The 14,567-nt window shown below is 38.3% G+C and overlaps 1 protein-coding gene across 7 annotated transcripts in view; it reads right to left on the bottom strand.

Moving 5' to 3' along the window:
- Positions 1–14,567, bottom strand: part of fryb (furry homolog b (Drosophila)) — a 54,828-nt gene that overhangs the window by 33,212 nt on the left and 7,049 nt on the right. For 6 of the 7 annotated variants that reach the window (XM_052567440.1, XM_052567438.1, XM_052567437.1 and 3 more), the window contains exons 2-6: positions 4,322–4,512; positions 2,357–2,410; positions 1,179–1,318; positions 245–335; positions 20–99 (exon numbers count right to left, since the gene is read on the bottom strand). In XM_052567440.1, the coding sequence (XP_052423400.1) occupies positions 20–99; positions 245–335; positions 1,179–1,318; positions 2,357–2,410; positions 4,322–4,438 (482 nt within the window). In that variant the 5' untranslated portion in view covers positions 4,439–4,512. Of the gene's footprint in view, positions 1–19; positions 100–244; positions 336–1,178; positions 1,319–2,356; positions 2,411–4,321; positions 4,513–9,469; positions 9,697–14,567 lie in introns of those variants that run through there. The other variant, XM_052567441.1, reaches the window with a different exon arrangement.

Here is a 14,567-nt window from a genome sequence, read left to right as displayed (position 1 = left end):
AACTTGAGTGGATCGTTACCCTTCTTTGTACTTAAAGTGTTTGAAGGCCAGGTTAATGACTTCCTGAATCAGGCCGTCCAGAAGAGGGTGAAGAGGGATCTACAAAGTAAGGCAGAAAAAGAAAGAGTAAATATTAAATATTATAAAATAGAATTAAATAATGAATTTCATCAATTGATATATTTATTTATTACGTTATATTAAATAAGTAGAATAAAAAATGTATGTTTTTTTTTTTTTTTACCTGTTTTAAAACCTCAATAAGCACCAGTGAGAATATGAAGTCTATTGCTAAGTCCCTCCTTTCCATCAGATAATCTTTCTGCTGTTCATCACTGAAAGAGAGAGAGCGAACAAGAAACTGAATAAATCACATTTTGATAAACAATCACTGCTTGCTTAAGTCAATAACATAAATATGCTTCCGGGGCTTGTGCCATGTGAGCTTCTGAAATCCTCTATGGCCTCTATTTGATTCTGAAGCACTGATGTAACCTAACCTAACTGCCAATAGTGATATTTGATTATGGTCTGCGGAAATGAGATCGCATATAACTGCTGAGGAATTTCTACCTTTACTTTCCCACTAATATGTGGCAAATATTTCTAAAATACAATATTCAAAAACATTATTGTGAAAGTAGGCTTAAATAAAAATGTCCACAGGAAAAAGATCCACCAGACGATACTAATCTTGTTCGCCCATCTATTCTAAAACAGCCAATCATCACAGCCCTTTTGCTATTACTGGCCTAATGTCAGATGAGCTGCTGTGCAGTGCACTGCATTAGAGATTGTATTTCATAAGAAGAAGGCCAGGCTTCCTGACGACAGGCATCAATCACACGCTTCCATCCACACTAGATCACACATACATAAACACACAAATATACCGCATCCTATTATCACACTTATGCAACAGACATTAAATCAGATTAAATTGATTTGAAGACCAGATACCAGATTTTGTGTGCTCTATTTTTATCTCAAGTATACTCTATAGACAGGGTTCAAACTGACCAAACATTTCACCATACCCTATATAAAAGTCTTATTTTGTCTAAGAAGAGTTTACAAATTTTAAAGTTTTCAAAATACTTCAGAGAGGTAAATGTGACTTCGGTAATCTTGGTGGAGATTAGCAACTTCAGTAACTTTAAATCTTGGTGGAGACTCACTTTTTGGACTTGGTGTTTGCACGTGGGCGGTACTCATGGGACTCGTCTTCCAAGCCGTTCTGTCTTTTATACCAGTCAAACAGCGTCCGCAGGATGGAGGGTAGACAATACTCAGCAAGAGAGCTCATAGTGCTGATCAGCTGTGGGGAAACATAGGAAGCGACTTCAGGAAACTGTTTATCATCTGTCAGACCACTAATTGTACTGCTTACTGAATTTTTTATAAAAAATTGCATGTGAAACTATGCAGCATCCATATTTTAACAACCAAAGTCATCTGGGTAATTTAAGCTTTCAGACAATTTACATGTTGTGCATAGTGCTTAATTTAAAAAACAGTGTGTAGTAAGGTATGGCCAACATTGCTTTAATGTGCTCAATATAAAAGACTCAATGCACTGTACTAGACTGTAATGCTACATTTCAACTTGTATTCTATATAGTATACAATATATATACCCTAAATAATATATGAAATAACAATTTGTGTGTTATTAATCATAGTATGTTGAAATGATTGTCCCAAAAGATCTAAAGAAAGTATCCTGGCTAATATTCACCACCGTCTACCCATTACGCTTTAGAAAAGGATTCAGTAGTCCCATGTCCCAAAACATGTCAATTATTTTTCTGCACACTCAAAAAAAAATGAATACATACTTTTAGGGCATACTGTAGCTTAACTAGGCAAATTAAGATGCAGTATAAATGAAATGGATGGTATTCGGGTCAACAGAAGAAGAGTGGATACAGTCATACAAGCTGAGCTAAACCAAATAGAGGAAGGGAGGGGTGTTTGGGCAGAGACGGCCTGGTATTCCTCCCCCAACCACTGTGAGATATTAATGCACAAACACACGTTCAGACTGCTTAAGAATTCAGTACAGAGGGGTAAAGTCAGGACAGCATTGCACCAACTATAGGAATGCTATTCTTAGGGTCTGACCGACGATGACTAACAAATCTACCAAATTTAAAGAGAGGGGCAAGATAGTATGGCAGCAGATCATTTATTCTTTTACAACATTACTTTTTAATTTCTAGAGTTATCAATTTTTGATGGAAAGAAAACAGAAACATATCTATAGCCCTGATTGTTTAATTGTGAATGTGTATCAGGCAGGATAAAAGTCATTTTAAATGTCAGGAAGGATATGGAAAATGTCACTTGATCTCACCTGATCAAACTGTGGGTCTTCTCCTCTTTGTAGAGACTTGGTGAGGGGCTTTTCCTGCAGAACATCAAAAACAACTTAAGAGTCATAGAACAAGTTTTCTTTTGTAATGAATGAACTTGTAACAACATATAATCAATGGAATCTGCGCTCGAAAACCTTTACAGACTTCAGACATCATTCACCAAGTTCTTGAGTGTTTATTAACTTTTCCCCCCGCCATTCACATTATTTTCCATAATTTATGAGAAAACGCTCCCTCGCCATTGACTGAATTCTTTGGCTTTCCGTGTTCTCACTGCTATATGATAGGGGGCGCTATTAAACATCTTCTGAATAAGTACAGAATCTCCAGCTCAAAACACAAGTGAAGAAGCAGGTGACAGCACATGTAAGCAGATGCATATAAAAAATAATGTGATTATCAAACTTTAAACAGCATATAAATCAAAACTTCCATCTCAGCTTTTTGTACACAATGTTGCTTTTTTTAATTGAACATATTAACATTTAATTGTTCATAAAAAAGCAGAGGCTCTATTCTTTCTTTTGACATATTGTATGTTCAGATATTCATCCAGACAAATATTCTGGGGGCCAAGAAAATGTTGTGAAAATGATCAAAAATGTTGCCAGTGACTGAGCTGGCAGAGAAAGAGTTAACTTTAGGATCTAATTTGAATTAGGCTTCAGCTGCCAATAAAACTAGTACTCTCAGTTTTTTTTTTTTTTTTTCAGTTTTTTTTGATCACTTTATTCCATGTTTTCACTCGAAAATCTGTGTAACAAATGTAAAAAAGCTTGTATTGGTGTACCTATAGCTCACATGAGCATTATCAATGATTGAAAGAGGTCAGCGACGACTCTTATACTGATTCTTAGCACTAATACAACTGTAATCCTCTGAACTTAATGTGAAGATGCCACAGCTTTAATGTGCAGGCGTGGGAAAGAGGCCCTTGAAGCCAAGTGAACAATTTAAATGTGGTTGGGTCTGAAGGTCAAATCAAGTGATTAACCCCATAACACACAGACACACTTGTAGACACACGCACACACACTTTCAGGTTAACAGAGGTGGACATGGTCAAAGGAGAGCAGGGATTCTACAAACAGGTTGAATATAGATGTCTAGGTCATGGCTGTGATCTGTTTCTAAAGGTAATGATTATTTTATGGTTGAACTTTGAATCGGATGTTGAAGTTACTTCTGTAATCTATAAATTGTGAACTGTACATTACTGGCTGTTGACTTGAAAATACACTTGACAAAACTAAGCACGTCCACAGTGGTGACAAAGTCACGAATGTGAAATTAATTCATTAACTTAAAGCACACACTGTCTGGGCACAGCATGTCTGTGCACAGAGATATTACTTAAATGGGTGTGCTGAGAGCTTTGACTGCTTCCTGTTTGGTACGTGAGCTTTTTGACTTGAACATACCAAGCAGACGAAACCCATTCCTGTCCACTTAAATCTGCACTCCAGCATAATGGAATTATAGTGATACAGAGAGACCAGGCAACCTGAGCCACTGCAGCAAAAACAGACACAGTATCTCACGGCTATTAGTGCAGTTTGAAGATATATTGTGAAGTATGAACATTCGATTCCTGCCAACTAAAGCAATTACTGATGAAAGCCAAAGCACAGTCATTAATAACTTGTATGCCATGGCTGTTACATATCTCTCCTCCTTTGTCTAATTGTTTTAGACAGCATACTGTACACTTCCTGTTTTTCTAGACTACTCAACATACCAGAGAATCAGCTAAAATGAGGCGTAAGAAAGCCTCAAACCAAACTCTGACTTGTGGTGACTGATTTAATATGGGCTAGACGTTATTTACTTGCATTTGAGGTTTTGTGTCTCAGATGATCTGCATGTATGTAAATGCTTTGGAAAATTAGACCCTAAGAAATGTTAAACTTTGTCTTGCCTGAAATAAAAAAAGGGTCTCTTACCAGTGGTTCTGCCATGATGATGCGTATTTTGCGTTCAGACAGGGTGGTGAAGTTGGCGAACAGGCTTTTGAGGACATACTCGCCCGGTTTGCTCTCTGGGTCCACTGTAACCGGCATGGTGGCAACAGGACCTTTCCTCTCACCGGGAGCACTGTTCACTTGGGGGAGGGGGCGCTTTCCTATGGGGGATGCTGGGAATGTACACACACAAAAAAAACAGGATTAGTTTATTATGGATCTTATTAGTAGCTCAATTGTTGCTCTAATCAGTGCACTGACAAGTGCCGACATGCTGTGTGGTGCCAGTGACTTGAGTGACTACAACTTGGGTGATTTTCTAATCCCACACAGAAGAAAAAGTGCCTGGCCAATCAAATGCTTTGAGATGGAATCAACTTGACAGATAATCAAATTAAAAAACACGAGAGATATTTTGACAGCTATGAAACACTGAAAGTGGTGCTATCAACGTTAGGGTTGAGGCCTGAGTCTACAGTATGCCTTGAGAGCACCATCTCACATCGGCCAGGGATGGAGCAGCTGGTGTTTTCATTTTTGGCATGACCATGCAATCGCTCTCAAAGGAGGGAGGGGGGTCAGCATGCAGGCCGTGGCCGGGGGAGCCCACGTCATGTGGCTGCAGGGGCTCCGAGCATGTGCTCCTCTTAGAATAGACCCTTGCAACCTCCCAACAAGTCACAAGCTGCAATACGAATAGGAAAAAAAAAATCCTAATTCCTAACAGTAATATGAGCGGTTTATAGAGAGGCGCAGTTGCTTAGAATTGAGGCAATTACCTCAAAATGAAGATTGCATAAGTGCTTTTATGAACAGTTAGGAATTAAAACTCTTAAATGAGTGTTTATTAACAAGTTTTTGCTAATACAAACTAAACCAATCCATGTCAAAACAGTGACACACTCCTCCATTCAAGCAGCATCAAAAGCAAATAATTCCTCCACACAAGTCACAATTTCACTTCTTAGGTCCTCATTGTTAACTAGAACTTTTCAGTTTTCTGAAGAATGTGTGAGTAGTGTGGTGGATGTTTGTCAGAGCATTGCTACTGCCTTCGGCTGCGGTCTCTGTAATATTCTGGTGTTCAGATAAAGTTTGGGCATTCTCTCAGTAAGCTCCAATGAAGAAATGCAATGCATGTCAGGCTGATATTTTGCAATCTAAAATTCCTCTGGCAGACCTCAGAAATGTAAACTTCACACAATGTTAATAGGAGTTTGTGACCTGACCACTGCTTAGTTCAAGGGTAGAACAATGGAATGATTTGTACTTGTGCTAAATGACATGAGACAAACCACCTGGAAGGAAACCAGAATACATCAAACAAGACCAAAACAGACATTAAACATTTGATAATCATTAGTTTCAATTTACAACATATGGTTGGCTTAACATTCATCTGTACATAACATTAACGTCAACGGTGTTATTTATGGACAAACAGCAGATGTCGGTTGACACCTCCGAATTTGCTGTCAAGCCCGAACATTTCAAACTGAATGAGGAGAGGAGCTGCTGGAAAGGATTGTGAAATATTTTCCTCGCTTCATGAGCCTTGAACACACTATCAGGAATCCACAGAATGCTTATAGCAAGCGCTGAGAACATGAACAAAAGCCATTCACCCGCAGACCTTTCACTTATGTGGCACCTACCAAGGCCCTTGATGAAGCTGATGACGCTGGCCCGACTCCACCGCACGGGAGAAAGCTCCATGATGCGGCCGTGTCAGTTCCAGTAATCCAAAACAAAACTAGCCCTCTACCTCCACCAGAGCTCCATACTTCCCATCTGTCTTCCCGCCCTGTCTTTGTGGACCTGCACCATGCTGGGCAGCCCCATCAAACAGCCACAAACTTGGGATAGCAGGGCTTTGCTCTTGGAGTTATGGGAGTAGGAGACTGCAAGTTCAAGGAAACACAGCCTTCCTGTGTAGCTCCTAGTAGACTTTTGATAAAAGCAAGCCCTAACTGAGGAGAAGGTCAAGCTGGAATTCAAGCAAAGCCAAGTGAGAGAGTAAAGGGAGAAAGAGAGAGAGGGTAGGAGGGACTATGTGGTGCTATATTTAAACTCAGCACTGACACACACTCCTCTAACACAGTGGTTCTCAATTCCAATCCTCGTGCCCCCTTGCTCTGCACACTTTGTGTTTCTCTTTTGGCTTCAGATATGTGTTCTATTCGAATGTAAGTGCCCTGCGAAGTGGACATCACAGGATATTCCGCTATGATTCCAGTTCGAAGCGAACTTATATGTTCCTTCAAAGTGCATTGAAGTGTGCGAGACATGAATTTAAATTGTATTTACAGGGATATACGTACATTTATTTTTAATGGGGTACACACAATAAATCTTAAAAGCATGGATACATTAGAATTGTACATAGATACATAGAATCTGTACATTTCAATGAAATCTATTAAAGCGTTACATTCTATAAAAGAAATACAATGACTTTTATAAATACGCATTGTGACATCATAATAGCCATAATGATATTGTGATGCATTTATAATATCGTCAATGGATTTCACTGGAATTCACACTCCACACTATGATATCACCTCACTGGATTTCAATGCACACTTCAGTGAATCCAGTGATTCAGATATTATATTTCACTAAATATGACATATTTGACTGGATATTATAGGTATGATATAAGCATTAGGGAGGGCTGTTGTCACATCATCAATACATTTCAGTGTACACCACTGGATCCACTGGAGTGTGCAGTGATGATGTCACAATAGCCATTCTGATGTAATACCTATGATATCCACTGAAATATAATATTGGAATGGGTTTTGGGACACCATCACTGCACGCTCCCCTGAATCCAGTGGTATCCAGTGAAATAGAATAATGATGTCTCAATGGTAATTCTAATATCATATTTCACTTCATCATTGCATTTCACTGGATACCACTGGATTCACTGGAGTGTGCAGTGATGGCGCCATAACAACTATTCTGGCATCATATTTCACTGGATATGAATTGCAGTGAAATACATCGGTGACGCTACAATAACAATTACGATAATGGAATTTCTAGTGAAAATGTTTCTTATGGCAATAATTGATGTATATTATGACATCATAAATGCACATAAATACGTACAGTGGAACTAGTTTAAAACAAAGGAATAGAGCCTTTTGCACCACTTTAGTTCCAGGACTAAATGTTCAGCACTAAAGTACTTGGACGATTTTACGTAAACTATTTCCCAGTACCATTTAAAGGGTTGCATTCGCACCGACCGTTTTCTAGGATGTGACGTAAGTCAGTCGACAACGATGTCATTTGTGTGTGACATTCAACAACATTTACAAAGAAGAACAACATTAACCACAGGAGGATGGAGGAGGCTGTGATCGGAGCTGTGTTTTTGCTGCGTCTCGTGAGTTTCACAATAATGGACATGGAATGTTGATGGAAAGGAGGACTAAGAATTTCAAACGACAACTGGCAGTGCTACATTTGCTACAAGTGCCTGCACTTCAGCATCTGTATATTTATCGCTGTTCATCATACTTGCGAAATAAGTTGACACAATGTTTACAGTATGTTACATGCCGTTTTTAATAATGGCAGGTGAGAGCGTTTTCGAATGCGTCTGGCCCATCAGTGTGTACTTACATCACAGATAGTACCAGTTGTGCTGGTTAGACCCTGCTAATAGGGTCTAATTTGGAGTAGGAGCTAATTTAGCTCTCGAAAAAGGCAGTCCGGTACTAAAATCGTTTGAGTTCCTGCAAGATCCAGTCCAAGCGATTGCTCGGAAATACAGTATAATACAGTAATCGCACTAGAGCACCACTCTCGCTAATGAGCATGCCTAAGTGTCTGTTAAAAAGAGGAAGCAAACTCTACCTTATTTATCAGTATAAACATACAAGATCCTTTCATCTACATTCATCATACATTCATCTACTTTTCTTTATCTTAACATGATTACTTGTTGCTCCACCTTATCTTGATAATCACTTTGTACACAAACTAATTCACAGCACGTTGAAGCTTATATAAAAAAGGTGGCTCGGACAAAAAGACAGGGAATCTCAAAGTGTACCAAGTGGTAGCAAATTAAATTGATAGAGAAAGAGAGCATGCAAGAGAAAAAAAATGAGAAAGACAGCATGCAGAAAAAGAGATCAGAGGGCCTTGAAAGAGATTTGAGTGGATTTGCTTGAGTGAGTTAGCAGACTGTTACCAGGCCACCTGTTCTACTTCACAGGGATCGAGCAGCATGTCTAAAACACATGGGAACAAATTAACAGCCACTGGACAGCAACACAGCTCCTCTATACAAGAGAAACATGTCTTTATCACCCTCAGTTGACAGTTCTACCTCTGCTGACAGTGCAAGGTAGAGATACCTCTAACACACACATACACTACAAAGCAGTGACTTAACATGCCAACTGTATGTATTTGAAGGGCTCATTTGTGAGGCATTTTGTTCTAAACTAGATTAAAGAAATAATTCAGGGACACAAAGGTCTCTATTTGTCCCTCATGCAAAACAATAAAACTTGTAGAAAACAAACCATATATTCCACTTAGACTTGGTAAAATGATGCTTTTCATACATCATCAGAAACATATGATGTGACTGTCGACATTATCATCTTCACATACATCATCCATGACATAGAACAACCTTGACATGGCACACACTCACACTGAGAGGTGCTGACGTGCTCAAACGCAGCACGTGATGAAAAACAACAGCACAAATCCTCCTGATCATGTCACGAGTCTCTTTGGTCTGCAGTCATTACATAACGCAACCTCTCCAGCCAAACACTAATGAACCGGACACATGCGCGCATTTAACATCATCACTTTAAAAGTATCATCCTGAGTGCTTCTACGAGTGTGAATATTGGATAACCAAAGCCAATACTCTTAGAAATAACAGAAGGATGTAAACATCTCAGAGCAAACTGAATTATTTAACTCTCCTGATAATGTTGGGGTTTGTATCTCTTCACTAGCACTAAAGAATATAAAACTGAGGAAACGCATAGATTCAGCAGATCATAAACAACGCGGTACACAAATGCAGCGGCATCTCATGTGGAGGTAGAATACTGCGTGCATGTGTGCAGAGTTCGTACTCACTGCTGCCCCAGGATTTCAGCAGAGACTTGATGCTGATCTCAAAAAAGCCTGAGTCCTGCTGGCTGGCCATGGCTGGGTAGCAGGCTCAGTCTCTGTAGCGACACAGAGAGTAGATTCCAGGCAGAGAGAGTTGGTGAGGTGATGCAAAGAGTCAGAGGGGCTGCTTTACAGCGCCATACGATGCAGCACTGTCTTTCGCTACGTGTCCTGCGTCAGCTTTGAGCACCAACTGTTCTCTCTCCTCTACATCTCTCTTTCCTGCCCCCTCCCTGCCTCACTCTGCATTAAGAGGATTGGCTCTCAGAGAGAGTCTGAAAGAGAGAGCAAGCTGCTGTTGGTATTGTCCAGTCTCAATGAGAAGGACATCAAAAAAAAGGAAGGGGTAGGGGTTTGTTTGTTTACTGCGGTACTGCCCTGACCAGGGCTGTGTTTCCCAAAATCATCATAAGCCTAAGTACATCATAAACCCTTTTCCACAAATGGGTCTACGATCAACTTACGCAACCCAGATTGGTACAGAAAAACTGTACCTTAATGTTCTCGTTTGCTATCCTTACAATGTGCAGAATTTTCAGCACAATTTTCAGCAGAATGATGTCGCAGAGATAAGAAGTTGAGATTATAAATCAAATAATTTTTAATCTCATTTTTATATTAAAGGAGCGGTTTATCTAAAAAGGAAAATTTGCTGGAAATATACAGTACTCTCAGGCCATCCAATATGTAGATGAGATTGTTTCTTCATGAAGACTGGAGAAATTTAGCATTACATCACTTGCTCACAGTTCAATCCTCTGCAGTGAATGGGTGCCGAAATAATGAGAGTCCAAAAAGATAACAAATATTTTTTATTTTTTGGTTTGAAGATAAAAGCATCACAATGATTGTTTCTTATTCACAGCTATTCACTAAACAAATTGTTAATTGATGGACAACATTTTTGTGGATTACCTTTGGATTATTGTGATGTTTTTATCAGCTGTTTAGACTCTTGTTCTGAAGGCACCCATTCACTGCAGAGGAAGAACTGGCAGCCATGCATATAATGTAATGCTAAATTTCTCCTAATCTGTTCTGAACATCGAAACTCATCTACATCTTGGATGGTCTGAGGGTAGGGTTCACAACTATAATTATGGCCTTGCCAGACTTTGGCCTCCCCAGTTTCTCGCTGACGATCGGTAACAGTTGATAAATATAACTTTTCCCAAAACCTGTAGGGCCACAACTTCACCTCCATTCAAAATATGAAACAAACATTCTTCTTGTTCGGGCTTCAGTTGGCAAATGCCGGAATATTCTCCACAACAGAGCGAATAGCATCCCGTGTCTCCATGTCCGCTGCCGTTTTCGATTTCCCTAACCTAAACTACAATCCTAAATTTGGCACTTAGCCTCTATATCACTGCTCTCAGTTCGCCCTCTGTTCATTGATTGGCTGGCTGTTTTGGAGCCGGAGGAAATCTGGGAGATAGTTCGCCATCTCAGACTGAGTACGGAAGCGAACTGAAATTGAGCGGAAGTACGAAGTCTGACGTAATCAGGCTAGTGATCTTGTGTGTTCACTGTGCATGTGAAGATGATGTCAATGTGTGGGAATGGGATTTCACTGTCACACCATCTGCTGACTGACATGCAGCACTGCAGACAAACACTAGATCATACATGCCATGATGTGCTCTTAAACACATAATGTAAAACAGAAAGTGTGTAGGTTTCTAAAGTAAAAATATGATTCAGTAGTTCACTGCTGACTTGACTCATGCTGAAAGCACAACACTTAACATTATGACATCATTGTCTTCTCTGTCTGTTGGGCTTTTTTTTTACATTACCAAGACAGTGATTTCATCATGGGTAATGGCCCCTATAGGAACAAAGGGCAACTGAAAGCTTTGCTTCAATCTAACTGATTTGCACCTTTTGCCAACAATAATAGTAAAAATAACAAAAAACAAACACGAAATAAAGGAGACAAAGAGGGAGGAGACTAGAGCTGATTCATGCAAACCTGTAAGGCTGGTCTGATTATTGTGTCCCATTCTGTGTAGTAACAAAAATGTATGACCACTATGCAACATGCCTTGAATCTTTTACTTTTTTTTATCTTTTTTTGGGGGGGGAGGGGGGCATCCCATTAAATTTATAAATTCAAATATAAATTTATTTAAGCATTGTTTTTTTTCTTTTCACAAAATAAACATTTCGTTTTTTTTATGTGTCTCTTATGCTCACCAAGGCTCTATTTATTTGATTAAAAAAAACAGTAATATTGTTAAATATTATTACAATTTAAAATAACTGTCTTCCATTTTATTATTTGAAAATTTAATTTATTCCTTTGATGGCATAGCGTCTTATATTCAAAACATACTTTTAGAATGGAACAAACTAAGCATTTTTTGCATTAATGGTCGATATACATCGCCAAAGGAATGTGATGCTAATCTCCCAGATGTTCAGAGCAGACAGAATCTAAGACTGGTGAAAGAATGAAAGTAAATAGTTTCCATGTGAAAACAGTTGGATTTAATTTTTGTTAACAGCGGTTGGCAAGTTACCAAACATGTTCTCCTCAGTGTTCTTTATCTTTCCAGAATTTCTTGTTCTTTTTCTCTTTTGTTCACGTTTGCCTCGCCTATAAAGACATCCACAGAAAGAAGCAAAACGTGTATTTGTAAACGTGGGCAACCATAATATAAATGCTTCCCTCTGCAAACATACAGTGTTTATGCCAAATGAACAGTCTTGGAAAGAGTGTATAACCGTATAACAACTTGATTGACAGCATGTAATTAGTGCAATGTAACATAGCTCTCAGGCAAGTGACTGAAGAAAGATCATTCATATTCAGTCACATCTGAAATAATATTAAACTGAGAGGAACTGATCTATATTCTGCAAGATACGTTACCAAATAATGTAATAAAACACATGAGGGAGATTAAATATTCATAATGTGTAAATCGCTTTAACTTGCTTATTATTTCAATATTTTATTACCTTGCTCACTGCATGTGATGGATACAGCTTGATTCATATGCAGAGAGAGAGCCATAAAAATGTCCAGTTTCTGGCAAAGCTCTGGTTAACACTGCCAGCATTTAGATGCAATAAAGTGGTGATATAAATCAGTAAAAATGAATTATGTGTTAGCGCTGAAAAAGTTTGGAAAAGTGCTGTTTGCGGTAGCTTGAATTGACTGTTTAACTGCTACTGTGGAGTTCTCCCAGCTGTCCCGGGCACATCTCCACAGCAGCTGGGGTCACACCCACCACTTCCACCGCTCACAAACGCTCTCACTGTTTTGTCTGATGAGCTGCTTTAAAAAAAAAATACTGTCCAACTGACAGTCATTCCAACCAGTCCGGTTTCTATCTTCTGATATTCTGAGGAATGTTTTAAACGGTTTTTGCCCATACAATAAAAGTCAATGGCATTCACAACAACACTTTTCCTGTTTTCTGCTTTAATGGTTTAATGTACCTGAACTAATAATAAAAAAAAAGACCTAATCAACTGAATTCTTAATAATAAATAGACTTTGTTAAAATGTTAACAAAAGTTCCTACATTTAACAAAAGTTACTACACTTTCTTTTCAGAAATCTGTTGTCTGTTTTACATTTTATGAATTCTTCTGTTTAATGATTTAATATAAATTTATTACCAAAAACAGTGGTAATCAAATGAATGCATATAACATAATGTAAAAAATGTGAATCATTTAATTAATATTTTAAAATGGTTTCTTTTTGTGCTGCAGAACATAGGTTTGCTGTTTCAATTAAAATAAGAATGAAAAATTTTGATTTTTCTTAAAAAAATATTACTTTAAAAAGCTTTTTTAATTATTGTTATTACTTTGAGAAGTACCTTATACTCTACAACAGTAATTGTCAACTAAAGTAAAACTGAACTTTATGTTTACATTTGTTTGCCTTTTGCATTTGTTTTATTTTTCATTTATTCATCTATAAAATATTCTGTTGAAAGGATATTTTAACATGGTAAACATAGTAAAATTATCTGCCAATCAGATGTGATGTTTAATTACCAAGCCAAACAAAGAGTTGCTATAAAAGCTACGCAGGACAATAATGTATGGCCATGCCTACAGGTAAAGCTAAAAAAAACTATAGCTGCTTAAAACGGTTCAAATAAATGCTGAGTCCGGTGTTTGTTTTGCTGCATAACTTTTGCTGCTAGCAAACTGCTAATGATATTATTCTCTGCTACGAGAGCTTCACAACAGTCATGCTTGGATAACCTTAACAAGAAACCCCCAGAATTCCAAGCATTAAGAGCGTCAGGAGGCCTTTGCCAGCTGTTAGACTCTGGCACAGGGATCACTGACTCATAACTATCCAGCAACTAGGATCCTGTTACCCTGATACTAGTTCCGTGTCAGTGCTGGTGAGCAATCCACCTTCCAAAACCCATGATCTAATTGGGCTCTTTCCAGTAAGAGTCAATGATGGGTCAAGTGCTAAAATTAAATAAGGAAAACTGAGAGACACTGTTACACACGAACAACAACGTGAGTTGGAATAAATTAAATATACATAATAATTCAGGCTACTGTAGAAATCTCTTAAGTGAAAAAAGTCCCTATTTATATTCTGCTGGTTTTCCTCTGATAAAAGTTATTTACAGTCAAGTAAGACTTCTGTGAGGGTTCCTGGCCTTAAAGGCATCTGAGACACCTGTTCAGTACAGCTCTGAAAAAGCAATCGGTCAAAGGAGTCCACTCAGCAGAAACCCTTAAAATACTCCCTTTTATAGCTTTTAAGAGGACATGACAGAAGAACACAGCACTAGATAAAACACAATACATCATACCACAAATCAAACCTTTGAAACAACTAAAATGTTTATTATACCCTGACTTCTAAACCACTATCCACTTTCCCTCCAAAGTTTTCATGGCCAGATTCTCTCGGTTCTCTCTCAGTGTTTCTTTGTTTAAAACGTATCCCTCAACCCTCAACTGTTTACATAATAAACTGTATTTCTTCATTGTTCTAAGGCCTTGGTGAGACAGGCAGAATTTTTGATTCACATCTGTCTATTTTTTGTAGTCAGAACAGGAAAAACGC

This window comes from Carassius gibelio, chromosome B10 (genome assembly GCF_023724105.1).
Source record: "Carassius gibelio isolate Cgi1373 ecotype wild population from Czech Republic chromosome B10, carGib1.2-hapl.c, whole genome shotgun sequence".
Lineage (NCBI taxonomy): Eukaryota > Metazoa > Chordata > Actinopteri > Cypriniformes > Cyprinidae > Carassius > Carassius gibelio.
Note: the sequence above shows the minus strand (reverse complement) of the source record. Positions and strands in the feature narration are given on the sequence as shown.